Here is a 14,390-nt window from a genome sequence, read left to right as displayed (position 1 = left end):
ACCTTGACGTACTCCTTTTCCTAATTGGAACCAGTCTGTTGTTCCATGTCCAGTTCTAACTGTTGCTTCCTGACCTACATACAGGTTTCTCAAGAGGCAGGTCAGATGGTCTGGGATTCCCATCTCTTTCAGAATGTTCCACAGTCTATTGTGATCCACACAGTCAAAGGCTTTGGCATAGTCAATGAAGCAGAAATGGATGTTTTTCTGGAACTCTCTTGCTTTTTCCATGATCCAGCGAATGTTGGCAATTTGATCTCTGGTTCCTCTGCCTTTTCTAAAACCTGCTTGAACATCTGGAAGTTCACGGTTCACATACTGCTGAAGTCTGACTTGGAGAATTTTGAGCATTACTTTACTAGCGTGTGAGATGAGTGCAATTGTGCAGTAGTTTGGCATTGACTTTCTTTGGGATTGGAATGAAGACTGGCCTTTTCCAGTCCTGTAGCCACTGCTAGTTTTCCAAATTTGCTGGCATATTGAGTGCAGCACTTTCACAGCATCATTTGTCATGATTTGAAATAGCTCAATTGGAATTCCATCACCTCCACTAGCTTTGTTCGTAGTGATGCTCTCTAAGGCCCACTTGACTTCACATTCCAAGATGTCTGGCTCTAGGTCAGTGATCACGTTATCGTGACTATCTTGGTTGTGAAGATCTTTTTTGTACAGTTCTTCTGTGTATTCCTGCCACCTCTTCTTAACATCTTCTGCTTCTGTTAGGTCCATACCATTTGTGTCCTTTATCAAGCCCATCTTTGCATGAAATGTTCCCTTGGTATCTCTAATTTTCTTGAAGAGATTTCTGGTCTTTCCTATTCTGTTGTTTTCCTTTATTTCTTTGCATTGATTGCTGAGGAAGGCTTTCTTATCTCTTCTTGCTATTCTTTGGAACTCTGCATTCAGATGCTTATATCTTTCCTTTTCTCCTTTGCTTTTCACTTCTCTTCTTTCACAGCTATTTGTAAGGCCTCCTCAAACATCCATTTTGCTTTTTTGCATTTCTTTTCCATGGGGATGGTCTTGGTCCCTGTCTCCTGGTTAAGAATAGTTAGGACATTTACGATGTGATTATGCCATTAGGTGATGACTTTCTGGCTTACCACTGCAAAACAGTGGAATTCTCCTGTTAACAAAGGTATATGGGGCCAGTAAGAGAGAGATAAATATAAAACTTTTTTTTTTAAGAGAGAGAAAGTTGAACTATCTTCTACAAAATAAACACTTTAATAAATTGAATATAACTTGACAATCCTAACTAAAGAAGCAAGTAATTTTAGTTCAAAAAAGTTTTGTCACATTCTTCATTTTCTTTTCCCTTCCTTCAAGTAAATAAAAATAAGGATAGGCAACAAACTACAAATGCAACAAACCATACAGTTTCTGTGTACTCTCCATTGTCAGGAGTCACTTACTTGTTCTAACGGCTACCACTGAGCACCTCCAGAGAGCTAGGCCTGTAGAGGATGCAGCACATACATGAGCTCATTGGAAGTTTTGATACTGCGGTTTTATAGATTAAGAAACTGAGATCCAGAGGGACTGGGTAATTTGACCAGGCAGTAAATGGCAATGCTGCTAGTTTAATCCAGGTCATCTGGATATCAAAGGCTATGTTTTTCATTGAGAATCCTGTCCCTCTGGGCACCACACTAACACATTAAATTTGTCAACATTCTAAATAAACAATGTCGAGAACAATTTCAAGTGAGGCAAATTTAAAAGTAAAAAACCAAAAACTTACATTCTGGACTTCCCTGGTGGTGCAGTGGTTAACAATTCACCTGCCAATGCAGGGGACATAAGTTCTGTCCCTGATCCGGGAAGAATCCATATGCCGTGGAGCAACTAAGCCTGTGCATCCTAACTATTGAGCCTGTGCTTTGCAACTACAGAAGCCCACACGCTCTAGAGCCTGTGCACCACAAGAAGGGAAGCTACCACAGTGAGAAGCCCGTGCACCGCAAACAGAGAGCAGCCCAAGTTCAGTCGCTCAGTCATGTCTGACTCTTCGTGACCCCATGGACTGCAGCACGCCAGGCCTCCCTGTCCATCACCAACTCCCGGGGCTTGCTCAAACTCAAGTCCATCAAGTCAGTGATGCCATCCAGCCATCTCATCCTCTGTCATCCCCTTTTCCTCCCTCCTTCAATCTTTCCCAGCATCAGGGTCTTCTCAAATGACTCAGTTCTTCATATCAGGTGGCCAAAGTATTGGAGTTTCAGCTTCAGCATCAGTTCTTCCAATGAATATTCAGGACTGATCTCCTTTAGGATGGACTGATTCGATCTCCTTGCAGTCCACGGGACTCTCAAGAGTCTTCTGCAACACCACAGTTCAAAAGCATCAATTCTTCGGTGATCAGCTTTCTTTATAGTCCTTTATATTTATATATTATAAATATATTTTTATAGATTAGTCCCTGCTCACCACAACTAGAGCAAGCCCGACTGCAACAACATAGACCCAGCATTGCCAAAAATAAATTTTAAAAATATTTCTTTATAAAAAACTACTTTTTGAGCTATACAGCATAGTTATTTAACATTAATGCTATGAAACAAAGGATGTGAATAAATGGTATTTTTGATAAAGAAAAACCTTTCAATGAAGAAACTAAAATTTCTAAAATAAGAGTCTCCGATACTTTTTTTAAAAGAAAAATCTCAGTAGACAAAATGTGAAGACATATCAACAAAAATGTATTTGTACAGTTTCCCTGGTGGCTCAGACGGTAAAGAATCGGCCTACAACGCAGAAGACCTGGGTTCCATCCCTGGGTTGGGAAGATCCCCTGGAGAAGGAACGGCTATCCACTCCAGTATTCTTGCCAGGAGAATTTCATGGACGCAGGAGCCTGGCAGGTCCCAGTACATGGGGTCGTAAAGAGTCAGGGCACGACTGAGTGACTTTCACTTTCACATCAAAAATAGCAAAAAAGGGATTAACAGAAGTAAGAAATTGGCCAAGTATTTCTCTATTGAAAGGAAACAACAAAATACAAATATTATTTTGTTGATGCCCTGCATCACCCCTGCAAACAAAGGGAAAAAAGTCAATGATAAAGCAGAATGTTTTCTGTAGAGCTCATGTACTCACTCAGAACAGACAACATTACCATTAAACACTACTATTTGATCAACTGTGCTGCAGCCACAGAACTTTACACTCTCGTAAAAAAGCATCCTATTTATAACTATAATACTATGCCTACAATCCTTTTGGTTGACTGACTCATCTAAGCCATTCCCAACCTCCTTCCTCCCTTACCCACGGAGGAAACTACAGTGTTTAGAGAGACACTGTTTCAGTCTACAGATTTAAGCCAAAGTCTGTTGGAGAGGTCTGAGAAAGTTTTCTTTCGTATTCCTGTTAAGAGACAACATTCCTGTAACCTCCCTCTCCCCTCTGCCACACCATTCTTCAGCTATGACAAGAGTAGCTATGCTGGCCATCTCATAACCATAACAGACCCCAAAGATGCTGACGGATGCCACTGAGACACTGATCAACATTAGTAGCTACCTACTTTTTGACTTAATGTGAGAAAGATAAACTTCCATTTATTTAAGCCACTGGTAGTCAGATATTCCATTTATTTCTAGACAAAAGCATTCTTTATCAAACATTTTTATTAAACATCAACTTTCAGGCTGATAAGATGGTTTAGAAGCTGGTTAGTTGTCCGATGTGTTCATTCACTCATTTAAGTTTACATGATTAAATGCCTACTTAGGATTAATATTAGGTTTGGGGGAGAGAAAATTGAAGACATGGCTTTTATCTTATATTTGAGACACATACCTAATACAAAAGAGAGGTCTGTAAATACAACAAGAATAATAAATGCTCTAGCCGAGCCTGAACAAACTTCAGTAACAACACACAGCAGAACCGTGAGATCTTTTCCTTTTTGTTCTTCCCAAAGTCAAAGTCTAGGTTCACGCCAGAAAAATGTCAGATCAGCCAGAACCAGTCCTGTTCTGTCCTCTTCAAGCGACAAATTGAAGACAGAAGACGCAGGAGAGTCTAGGATGAAAGGAAGAACATTAGACGCTGTTGAGAGTTTCTGAGAAGAGCCTCTCTGGTACTGTAAGATTAGCTAGAACTACAGAAAAAGGAGTGCAACTACAGAGCCCATAGAAAACCTGGAGGGCACAGGAATGGAGAATATCCATCACTTTCGATCCAGAACCCTGGGAAGGAGCTGCCCCACAGGTACCGTCCATAGCATCATGGCACAGGAGGTGCAAAGAAGCCCTTTCATCTGGAGCAGAGTGGGCCTGGGACAGGCACTAGTGGGTAACTGCACAGTGCACACCCCTATGTGGCCTCCATACTGCCAACAGGAGCATCTTTCTTAAATAAGGCTCTGAACATTTCACTTCCCTACTCAAAATCCTTCAGCTTCATATACAGAGCCCTTCATTATCAGGTTTCCCTGGTAAAGAATCTGTCTGCCAATGCAGGAGGCGCAAATTTGATCCCTAGGTCAGGAAGATCCCTGGAAAAGGAAATGGCCAACCCACTCCAGTATTCTTGCTTGGGTAATCGCAAGGACAGTGGATCCCAGCGAGCTTACATCCATGGGGTCACAAGAGTTGGACATGACTTAGCGACTGAACAATAACAACATGCACCCCTCACATTCAACTGAGCGGTACAAAACAACTCAAGATTTCCTCATATATTATGTAGTTCTACCGAAGAAGGCGGTGGCACCCCACTCCAGTACTCTTGCCTAGAAAATCCCACGGGCAGAGGAGCCTGGTAGGCTGCAGTCCATGGGGTCGCTAGGAGTCAGACACGACTTCACTTTCACTTTTCACTTTCATGCACTGGAGAAGGAAATGGCAACCCACGCCAGTGTTCTTGCCTGGAGAATCCCAGGGTCGGGGGAGCCTGGTGGGCTGCCGTCTATGGGGTCACACAGAGTCGGACACTACTGAAGCGACTCAGCAGCAGCAGCATGCATTTCTATACATATCTATCCAGTCTTGGAATATAATAACAAGCTAAAGCACTTACTATGGATTAGTCATTGTTGTAGGCAGTTACATACAACACATTTAATTGTCACAAGCAACCTGTGAAGTAGGAAATATCAGGACCACTAAACAGAGAAAACAGAGACACAAGATGTTTCTAGTAAATGGAAGAAGTAGGATTTGAGTCTGGAGTCTGGGTCCAGAGTCCACTCTCGTGAGCCACTGTGCTCCACTACTTTAACATACGGGTCTCTGTACCCAGAATGGCCTTCACCCGCAATTCCCTTCTGGACTCACACATCTTTCCAGAACAAACCTAAACGTCCCTTCCTTAGCTGCAAAGCCTTTCCTCAGCAGAACGTTCGCCCTCTCCCATCCTCCCCCATGCTGTACGTTATCCCACCGTGTGGCGGGGGTCTGCTGACCAGGGTCTCTCCTCACCAGACTGGGAGTCCTGGAGGCCCGGAGCTACCTCATTCACCAGTAGCCCCTCTCAGTCACAGCGCCTGCCGCAGCAGCGTTCACTGTACATTTACTGAGCTCAACGGATTTCAGCAGCGGTGACGCCGATTTTTAGTCAAAGCATCTCGACTTGTCCACACAGCTCGAGTGGACCTACTGCTTACCCACTCAGTTTCAGCAATAAATGACTCTATGTACGGATGGTTCCCAGCTTATGATGGTGTGACTGAACGATTTTACAACTTGATGACGGTGCAAAAGCAGTCCCCATTCAGTAGAAACCATATTTGGAACTTGGAGTTTGGTTGTTGTCCTGGTCTAGTGACAGGCAGTACACACTCCCCGTGACGCTGCACGCTGGACAGAGGCAGTGAGCCACAGCTCCCGTTCAGCCACATCATCACCACAGTACGCAACCAACACTTACAACCACTGTGTACCCAGGCAACACTTCTGTTTTTCACTTTCAGTATTCAATAAATTATATAAGATATTCAACACTTTATGACACTTTGTGTCATATGATTCAACATTTTGTGACAGATGATTTTGCCCAACTGTAGGCTAATGTTTAGATGTTCTGAGCCCTTATAAGATAGGCTGGGCTAAACTATGGTGCTTGGTGGGTTCAGTTCAGTTCAGTCGCTCAGTTGTGTCCGACTCTTTGCGACCCCATGAACCACAGCATGCCAGGCCTCCCTGTCCATCACCAACTCCCGGAGTTCACTCAAACTCATGTCCACAGAGTCGGTGATGCCATCCAGCCATCTCATTCTCTGTCGTCCCCTTCTCCTCCCGCCCCCAATCCCTCCCAGCATCAGAGTCTTTTCCAGTGAGTCAACTCATCGCATGAGGTGGCCAAAGTATTGGACTTTCAGTTTTAGCATCAGTCCTTCCAATGAACACCCAGGATTGATCTCCTCTAGAATGGACTGGTTGGATCTCCTTGCAGTAGGTGTATTAAATGCATTTTTTGACTTAAAATACTTTTAACTTCCCATGGGGTTGCCAGAATAACCCCACTGTAACAAGTAAAGGAAGATCTGTACTCATTTCTAAAAATTGGTAAAATTTAAAAAAAATTATCCTGAGAATCTCTTAGTGTCTCCCCAAACCCATACCCTGTGTCTGAAATCCAATTTAGTGTGGATTTCAAAATGAAATGCTGGTCATAAATCAACTTCTAGAAAACCTGACCCCCAAACTACCTTCCACTCGTAATAAATGGCTTGCAAATCAGAACTTGGATGAAGAACTAAGGAAGGTCTCAGGAGAGCAAGAAAACAAAAGAAAGAGCATGACTTCCATAATCCTGGCCCTTTAAACAAGGAAACATCAGCTAAAAGCTGCCACGCAGAGCTGTGGCGGCTCCAGTGAGACGGAGCCAGGGGGCTGCACTCATTCAGGCTAGCCTGACATCTTTGGTTTCTTCTCACTGTCACCACTTCCAGCCTCCAGAACTATGGGAAACAAACTGCTGTTGTTTATGAGCTACCAAGTCTGTGGCATTTTGTTACAGCAGCCTCAACGGGCTAAGACAAACTCTTAAAACTGCTCAGGCAAGTCTGGCTATGACCATCAAGAGCATCAATGGCTCCCTGTCCCCCTCAGTAACCTCCTCCATGATCTACACTGAGGCAACTTTCAGCTCAAAAGAACCATTTCTAAGAAGACTCCCTTAACTATACAGACTTCTTTTTCATAAAAGTTAATTAACAATGTCTTTTCATTAAAAGTTAACTAACTGTATAAAGTATTTATCTTGCCTTACCAAGTAAATATAAATTATCTCAACACGAAACACACATTTTATCATTTTTTATATTGCTCAAAGAACTTAGTACTGCACATATACAGAGGCGGCACACACTGTTTCTGTAGAAGCAGTTAACGCAATCCACACGCAGTTGATAGCTTCTTTGCCATTTTAGAAAATGTTAAATAGAAACATAAATTATAACCATGAGGCTTTTTTAGACTGTCTTTAATAGTGATCAACACATACAACCTAAAGGCAAGAGAGAAAAATGTTTCCTGATTTAATTTTCAGACTGGCAAAAAAACGCCCATTCTCAAGAGACAAGTGCATTCCTGTACTTAATTGGAAGCACTGGCAGAAGCAAAGCAGAAGAGCACGATGGGGGTGGTGGGGGAACTGAGAGCTCCGTCGCTCTAATCTGGAAGTAATCAACAAGAAACTCAAAAGAAGCTAGCGTTTTACTCTGGCAGTATGCTGAACAAACTGCTCTCTCAGTGCAGCCCTGAATCTGGAGTCCGCTTCAGCTCAGCATCAACAGGGACTTCTGTGCGTAAACCGCTCGCAACACTTTCTGTCTCTGTCGCTCACCTGGCAGTCAGCCACTGAACACTTTCCACTCTTCACTTCCCTCTTTCACGCGGATGTATCTTGTCTTCAGCACAGGTTACAGGCTCTTTCTTAGTAGAGCATGTAAAGATATTGATTTCTACTTTTTTGAATTACCTCCAGTGTCTGGTAAAATGTTTTGCACATAGTAGACCCTCAAATATTTTTTCCGATTGAATAAATAAACTTAGAGTACATACTCATGAACAAGCACTAATTTAGGCAAACCTCCAGCCACCACACACAGTGTCTATGTACACTGGCACGTTACATACACTACTTAACCCACACAGCCCTTTGAAGTAAGTATGATCTCTTTTTTTTTTTTTTTTTACAAATTTGGGAAACTTTAAAAGCTTAAGAAACTTTTCCAAGATCCTTACAACTAGCAAAAAGTTAAAACTGTGATTTCAATCCATCTTTGATTTCTAACTACTTCTCTTCCCATTAAGCTTTACTGTTTCTCTAAAATGATAAGCTCTCTTCAGAACCATAGTTGAGGGGTATAGTATGATACTGGCATTCCTTCTCAAATTTCAGTGAAAAAATAAAGTAAGTTTAGGTCAGTGAAACGGTACTGAGTTTTTTGTTTCTTAAAAAGGTTTTTTACTGCAAATGCCAAATGCTACCAATCTTTTATGAATGACGTATCAAAATCTCACTCTGCAGAGCTGAGAACAGAAGGTACAGGACTTACTACTTACGTGATGGCCTCTGACTTGAACTGTGACTTCTGAAGCAAGTGTGTAAGACTAAGTTTTGACTGCCAGCTTGTAAATGGGGCATCGGGAACAGGAGTATGTCACAAAAACACTGGATCCCAACTTTCAAACCAGTAGGGACAGGAAAATATTGACAGAAACTAATTAGAACATCCTATCCCTTATTGAGAATAAACAATGATATTAAGTTCACTTACTAAAAATAGATTCATTATACTATTAAGAATCTCTTGCTTACTTTTTTTGCAAAACTCCTTCACTTGCTAAATAGAATTATGCTAAATCCAGAGGCAAAGAAATAAAAAAGCATACACTGCTCCAGATTATCTCTGGTTTACAAAGTCAAAAAGAAATGCTTAATTAGCACTTGTTAGGCCTAATTTCAGGCATGAGTAACTGTCTGGAAGAAGGTAAGATAACACCACCAGAAACACCAACCATAAAGAAACAAGCTGATAAATAAACTGGACTCCCAAAACTTAAAATATCGGCTGTTCTAAACACAGACTGAACTGAACTGAAACACAGTTAAGTAAATGAAAAGACAACCAAAGACTGGGAGAAAACATTTGGAAAGCATTTATCTGATAAAGGATTTGTATCTAGAATGTGCAAAGAATTAACCTGGAGAAACGGAAATTACAAGATATCACTACACACTTCCTAGAAGGGGCGTCATCCCAAGTATCAGTGAGCGTATGGAAACCAGAACACACGCTGCAGGTAGAAACGGAGAATGGCGCAGACACTTTGGAACACCATCGGGCAACCTCTTAAAAAGCGAACCATACTCCTACCATATGATCCAGCCATCTTGTGCCTAGGTTATTTACCCAATATAAATGAAAACATATGTCTATACAAAGACATACATACACTCATAGAAGCTTTATTTCTAATAATCTGAAACTAAAACAAACAAAACCCCTAATGTCCATCAACAGGTAAACAACTGTTGTAAATCTACACAACGAAATACAACCTAACAATAAAAATGCATGAGTAGTATATACAGCAACATGGATACACCTTAGTTACGCTGAGAAAAAGAAGGCAGGAAGAGTATGTACTGCATGATCCACTGATACAAAACTCCAGGAAATACAAACTAATGCAGAATGACGGAAAGTCAGCCAGCAGCTGCCTGAGGAACACAGCAGGGGAAGCAGTATGTGTCAGGGACTGGGGCTAGGCAGGAGAGAGAGAATGGGAACGAAGAAATCCAGGGGTGATGGGCATGCTCCTCAGCTTGATTATGGTGATGGTTCCATGGAGGTACACATATGTCAAAACTTAACAGTTTATAAACCTTAAATATGGTTTTGGTATGTCAATTATTCCTCAATAAAGCTATTTTAAAAAAAAGCTTTATACATTTGAGAAGTTAGAAGAATGAAAAATGTGTAGTCTGTATCCTTTAAGATGGTCCCAATGATCCTTGTCTCTTGGTATTTATGCCCATGTATAGTTTCTCCCTCAGTGTGAACTGAATTTAACGATCTGTTTCTAGGGAACAGAATGAGGCAGAGCTGAGCCACTTCCAAGATTAAGTTACGACAAGCCCTGTGGCTTCTGCCTCGGACTCTCCACGCACATCTGCTGTGAGGGAAGGCCGCCGCCACACCGCGAGCTGTCCTATGGAGAAACCATGACTCGAGGAGTGAGGGAGGGAGGCGGTTAACCGCTACCAAGGAATCCAGGCCACCAGCCCAACAGGCTTCCAGGAACTGAAGATCTCAGCCCACAGCCGGCAAGGAACTAAACCCAATAACCATTAAGACTGAGTTCAGAAGTAAATCTCCCAGACGTGCCTTCTGATGAGAATACAGCCCTGGCCAAGATTTGACCACAGCCTCATGTGAGACTTTTTAAAAAATATGTATTTATTTGGCTTGGTCAGGCCTTAGTTGTGGCACACATGACCTCCGTTGCATCTTTCTTGCAGTGGGATCTGCAGATCTTTCTTGCAGTGCGGGATCTTTCTTGCAATGCATCGACTATCTTGTTGTGGCACAGGCTTAGTTGCTCCACAGCGTGTGGGATCTTCCCAGACCAGGGACTGAACCTGTGTCCCCTGCACTGTAAGATGGATTCTTAACCACTGGACCACCAGGGAAGTCCCCTCACATGAGCTTTGAGTCTAACTAAACCATGCCTGGATTCCTGACCTATAGAAATGGTGTGATACTAATGTTTGTTTCTTTAAGACATGAAGTTTTGGGGCACGCAGTTCTGTTCCATGGCAATAGATAATACAAAAGCTAAGTCACATTTAAATTAAAAAAAAAAGTTAAAGCAAATTTATCCACTTAGAATACATCCTTTTAGAATATAAAGAGAATATTTGACTAAAACTAGATGAGGCAGGGGCTTAATTTTCTTATGCAACGTGAAGTCCAGAGGTGAGACCGTCCAAAGCTCACACAGCGTGTCAAAACGCCACCAGGGACCTGAGTCCTGTCAGCTCAGGCCCGGCCATTCCTAGGAACATCGGCACAGTATGATCTCAGGGCCATATCACGGAAAAGAGGAAGAAGGGGTTCTGTCTTTATCATGAAAGTGAACATTTTCCCAGAAACTGCAAAGCCTCTCTTCACTTACATCTCATTCATCAAATCTGTCTCCCACTGCCATTCACAGATGCAAGGGAATCTGGGAAGATTAATGTTTTCTGCTCCTTCAACATAGTCATGTTTTCTTAGTAATGAAAAAGGGGACAATGTTTATTGGACAATCAGAAATATTTGCCAAAGCTGTACATTTCATTTATGGTAAGACCAAAAATACTACAGGAGTTTAGAGAAGGACAAGAATACAGTAAGCTAAGGGAGCTTGAGAAAGTTTCTGAGAAGAGGCATTTAGAACTAAGTAGAAAGGAAAGACAAGGAAATTTTCAAAGGGGATAACAAGAACAAAAAACAATGAGGACAGGAAAATGTAATAAGGCCTAAAAAGAAATCACCTTATATAAAGTTTTTAATTGCATAAGTTAAAAAACTGCTGAGTGATGAATATGCATGTTACTTCCTAGCAAGGAAAAAATGCAGCATCATAAACGACAAGGTCCTACTGCGTAATAAACTGCAAGGGAAAAGAATCTGAAAAAGAATAAACACACACATACATATAAACCTGAGGTTATCTTCTGAGGTTAGCAATGCCAAGTTGGGTGCAATGTCTGAAGCAGCAGGATCCTCACCAGAAAGGCTTCATGGTGTGTCCTGGTAGGAGTCTGGCTGTGTATCTTCCCTCAGTTCCTGCCTACTTTTAGAACTATGTCCATCCTTCCCAGTGATTCTGCAAGTCCATCTCACATCTCTTAATAAATTTCTGTTCTGCCAATGTCAACCAGAATTACTTTGTGTTGCTTGTAATTAAGAACACTGACAGAAAGAAGGTTCCCCATAAAGTTGAACACAGGAGCATCATTTTAAAAAGTGGTGTTTTGGGAGGATTTTCCTGTGAATAAACACAATCTCACATAACCTCCAGAGAGAAATTAATTTACTATTGTTAATTAACTTTCCTGTTAGTTACCTTCCAGAAAATCAGGACTCTTCCTCCCTTCCCAAAAAAGTCGACAGTACTTTCCCTAAAATTTCATCCCTTGCCTATATAGTATAGTCCCCTTTTACCTGTGGTTTCAGTTCCCATGGTTTCAGTTACCTGTGGTCAAGTACAGTGCGAAAATATCAAATGGAAAATTCCAGAAATGACCGGTTCAGCAGTTTTACACTGTGTGCTATTCTGAGTAGGGTGATGAAACCCCGCCCGCCCCGCTCCGCCCCACACGGGACCTGAGTCGCCCCCTGTGCAGCATAGCCCACCTGTGCTCACTTAGCAGCCATGCAGGCTACGGGGCTGCTGGCATGGTGCCGCGGTGCCTGTGCTCACGTGACCGGCACTCTACTCGATAATGGCTCCAAAGCACAAGAGTGCTGACGCACGCAACTCAGACACGCTCAAGAGAAGCTGCAAAGAGCTTCCTTTAAGTGAAAAGGTGAAAGCTCTTAGTAAGGAAAGAAAAAAAACGTATGCTGAGCCTGCAAAGACTGTGAGAATCAATCTTCTCTCCGTGAAACTGTGAAGAAGGCAAAAGAAATTTGGGCTAGTTCTGCTGTTGCACCTCAAACTGCAAAAGGTACAGACAGCCACAGGGCGTGACAAGTGCTTCAGTGAGATAGGAAGGGCACTAAATTTGCCAAGTAAGACGTTCTGAGAGAGAGGCCACATTCACATTGTTACTGGTGGAACTGTTCTATTTCACTACTAGGTGTTGTTCATATCTCAGTGTGCCTAGTTTCTAAGGCAAACTGTGTCACAGGTATGTATACATAAGAGAAAACACAGCATGTACAGGATTCAGCACTTTCCATGGTTTCAAGCATCCATGAGGGGGTCTTGGCATGTATTTCCTCAGGTAAGGGGGGGACCACTGCACCGTAAGTTCTACATGATAATTCATGCCATCAGTCTTGTAAAAGGATACAAAATAGCTCATCAAAATGTGATGGAATCTTGAACTACACTCTAGGAAACAACCAAGAGCTCCTTTAACAGTTGAATGAGTAAACAAACTGTGGTACATACAATGGGATGGAATATTATTTATCAATCAAGAGAAACGAGCTACTGAGCCACCAAAAGACACAGAAGAAACTTTAAACACACACTACTCAGTGAAAAAAGCCAGGCATCTTTCTTCTGAAAAGCCTGCAGACTATAACGATTCCAACCAGATGACATTCTGGAAAAAGCAAAACTTTAGAGACCTTAAAAATATCAGTTGTTGCTAGGGGCTAGAGGAGAGGAAAGGATGGAGGAATAAGTAAAGCAAAGGAGATTTTTAGGGCAGTGAAACCACGCTGCATGATACTATAATGTTGGATACACGACGTTTATAGATTTGTCAAAACTCAGAATGCACAACACAAAGAATGAACCTCTAATGTAAACTATGGACTTTAGTGAATACTAAGGTATCAATGCTGGCTCGCCAACTGTGACAACTGTTATCACACCAATACTAGATGTGAATAATAAGGGAAACGGTTTATTTGGTTGCGGGGGGCATGGGTGCATTTGGGAACTCTCTGTGCCCTCCCATAAATTTTTCTGTACACCTAAAAAGAACTAAAATACTAGAAAACAATATCATGGCATATGAGATGAGAGTTAGAACATTCTAAGGTCTTTGCTCCCCTTGGAAAAAAAGAGATTTTGATTATCTTTAGACTGTGAGTCAAATAATGCACGTTAAAAATGTAACAGAAACCACTAAATAGGAAGAGGATTAAATAAAACAAATTTCTTTCTTAAAAAACAAATCTATTATTTTAAATTGTGGTTGCCTACCTGAGAATCCAGAACCTCCAACTTACGTTTCCTGGCATGAAGAGCTTTACTTGGAAAAGCCCAATAATAATTAGATGTTCCAATTCTCTCACAGTCAACCATACCATCATCAACCAAGCTTTGAAGGACTTCTTTTACTGACATAGCAGCTAAGAGAGATAATTTTTAAAGACTTCATATTAAGACACATAATAAATCAAATTAAAGGCTAATTAACTGGGGAGACACTTGCAATAAATATTACAGATCGAGTTAATAAGTTAATAAATAAGGAGCTTTTAAAAATAATTACAAAAAAGGCAAATACTCCAACAGAAAAATAAAATATATCAATAAACATCTATAAAACATGTATGGGCAATAAACAAGAAAAGTGGTCAAACCGGCTAATAATTGAAGAAATGTAAAATAAAGCATGAGATAGAATTTTTTGACTACTTAAAACACTAAAAATTATAATAAAGGATTCAGAAATGTAAGTACTCCTTAACATGGTAG

At 41.4% G+C, this 14,390-nt stretch overlaps 1 protein-coding gene across 1 annotated transcript in view; it reads right to left on the bottom strand.

Moving 5' to 3' along the window:
* MND1 (meiotic nuclear divisions 1) overlaps positions 1–14,390 on the bottom strand; it is a 97,050-nt gene that overhangs the window by 56,448 nt on the left and 26,212 nt on the right. Inside the window, exon 6 of the mRNA XM_088828428.1 lies at positions 13,893–14,041. Within this exon, the coding sequence (XP_088684554.1) occupies positions 13,893–14,041 (149 nt within the window). The remainder of the gene's footprint in view (positions 1–13,892; positions 14,042–14,390) is intronic.

The sequence above is a fragment of the Moschus berezovskii genome, chromosome 19, assembly GCF_049115385.1.
Source record: "Moschus berezovskii isolate FMDL1 chromosome 19, NW_MosBer_1.0, whole genome shotgun sequence".
Classification (NCBI taxonomy): Eukaryota; Metazoa; Chordata; class Mammalia; order Artiodactyla; family Moschidae; genus Moschus; species Moschus berezovskii.
The sequence above is the reverse complement of the archived record's forward strand: the minus strand, read 5'-3'. Positions and strand labels throughout refer to the sequence as shown.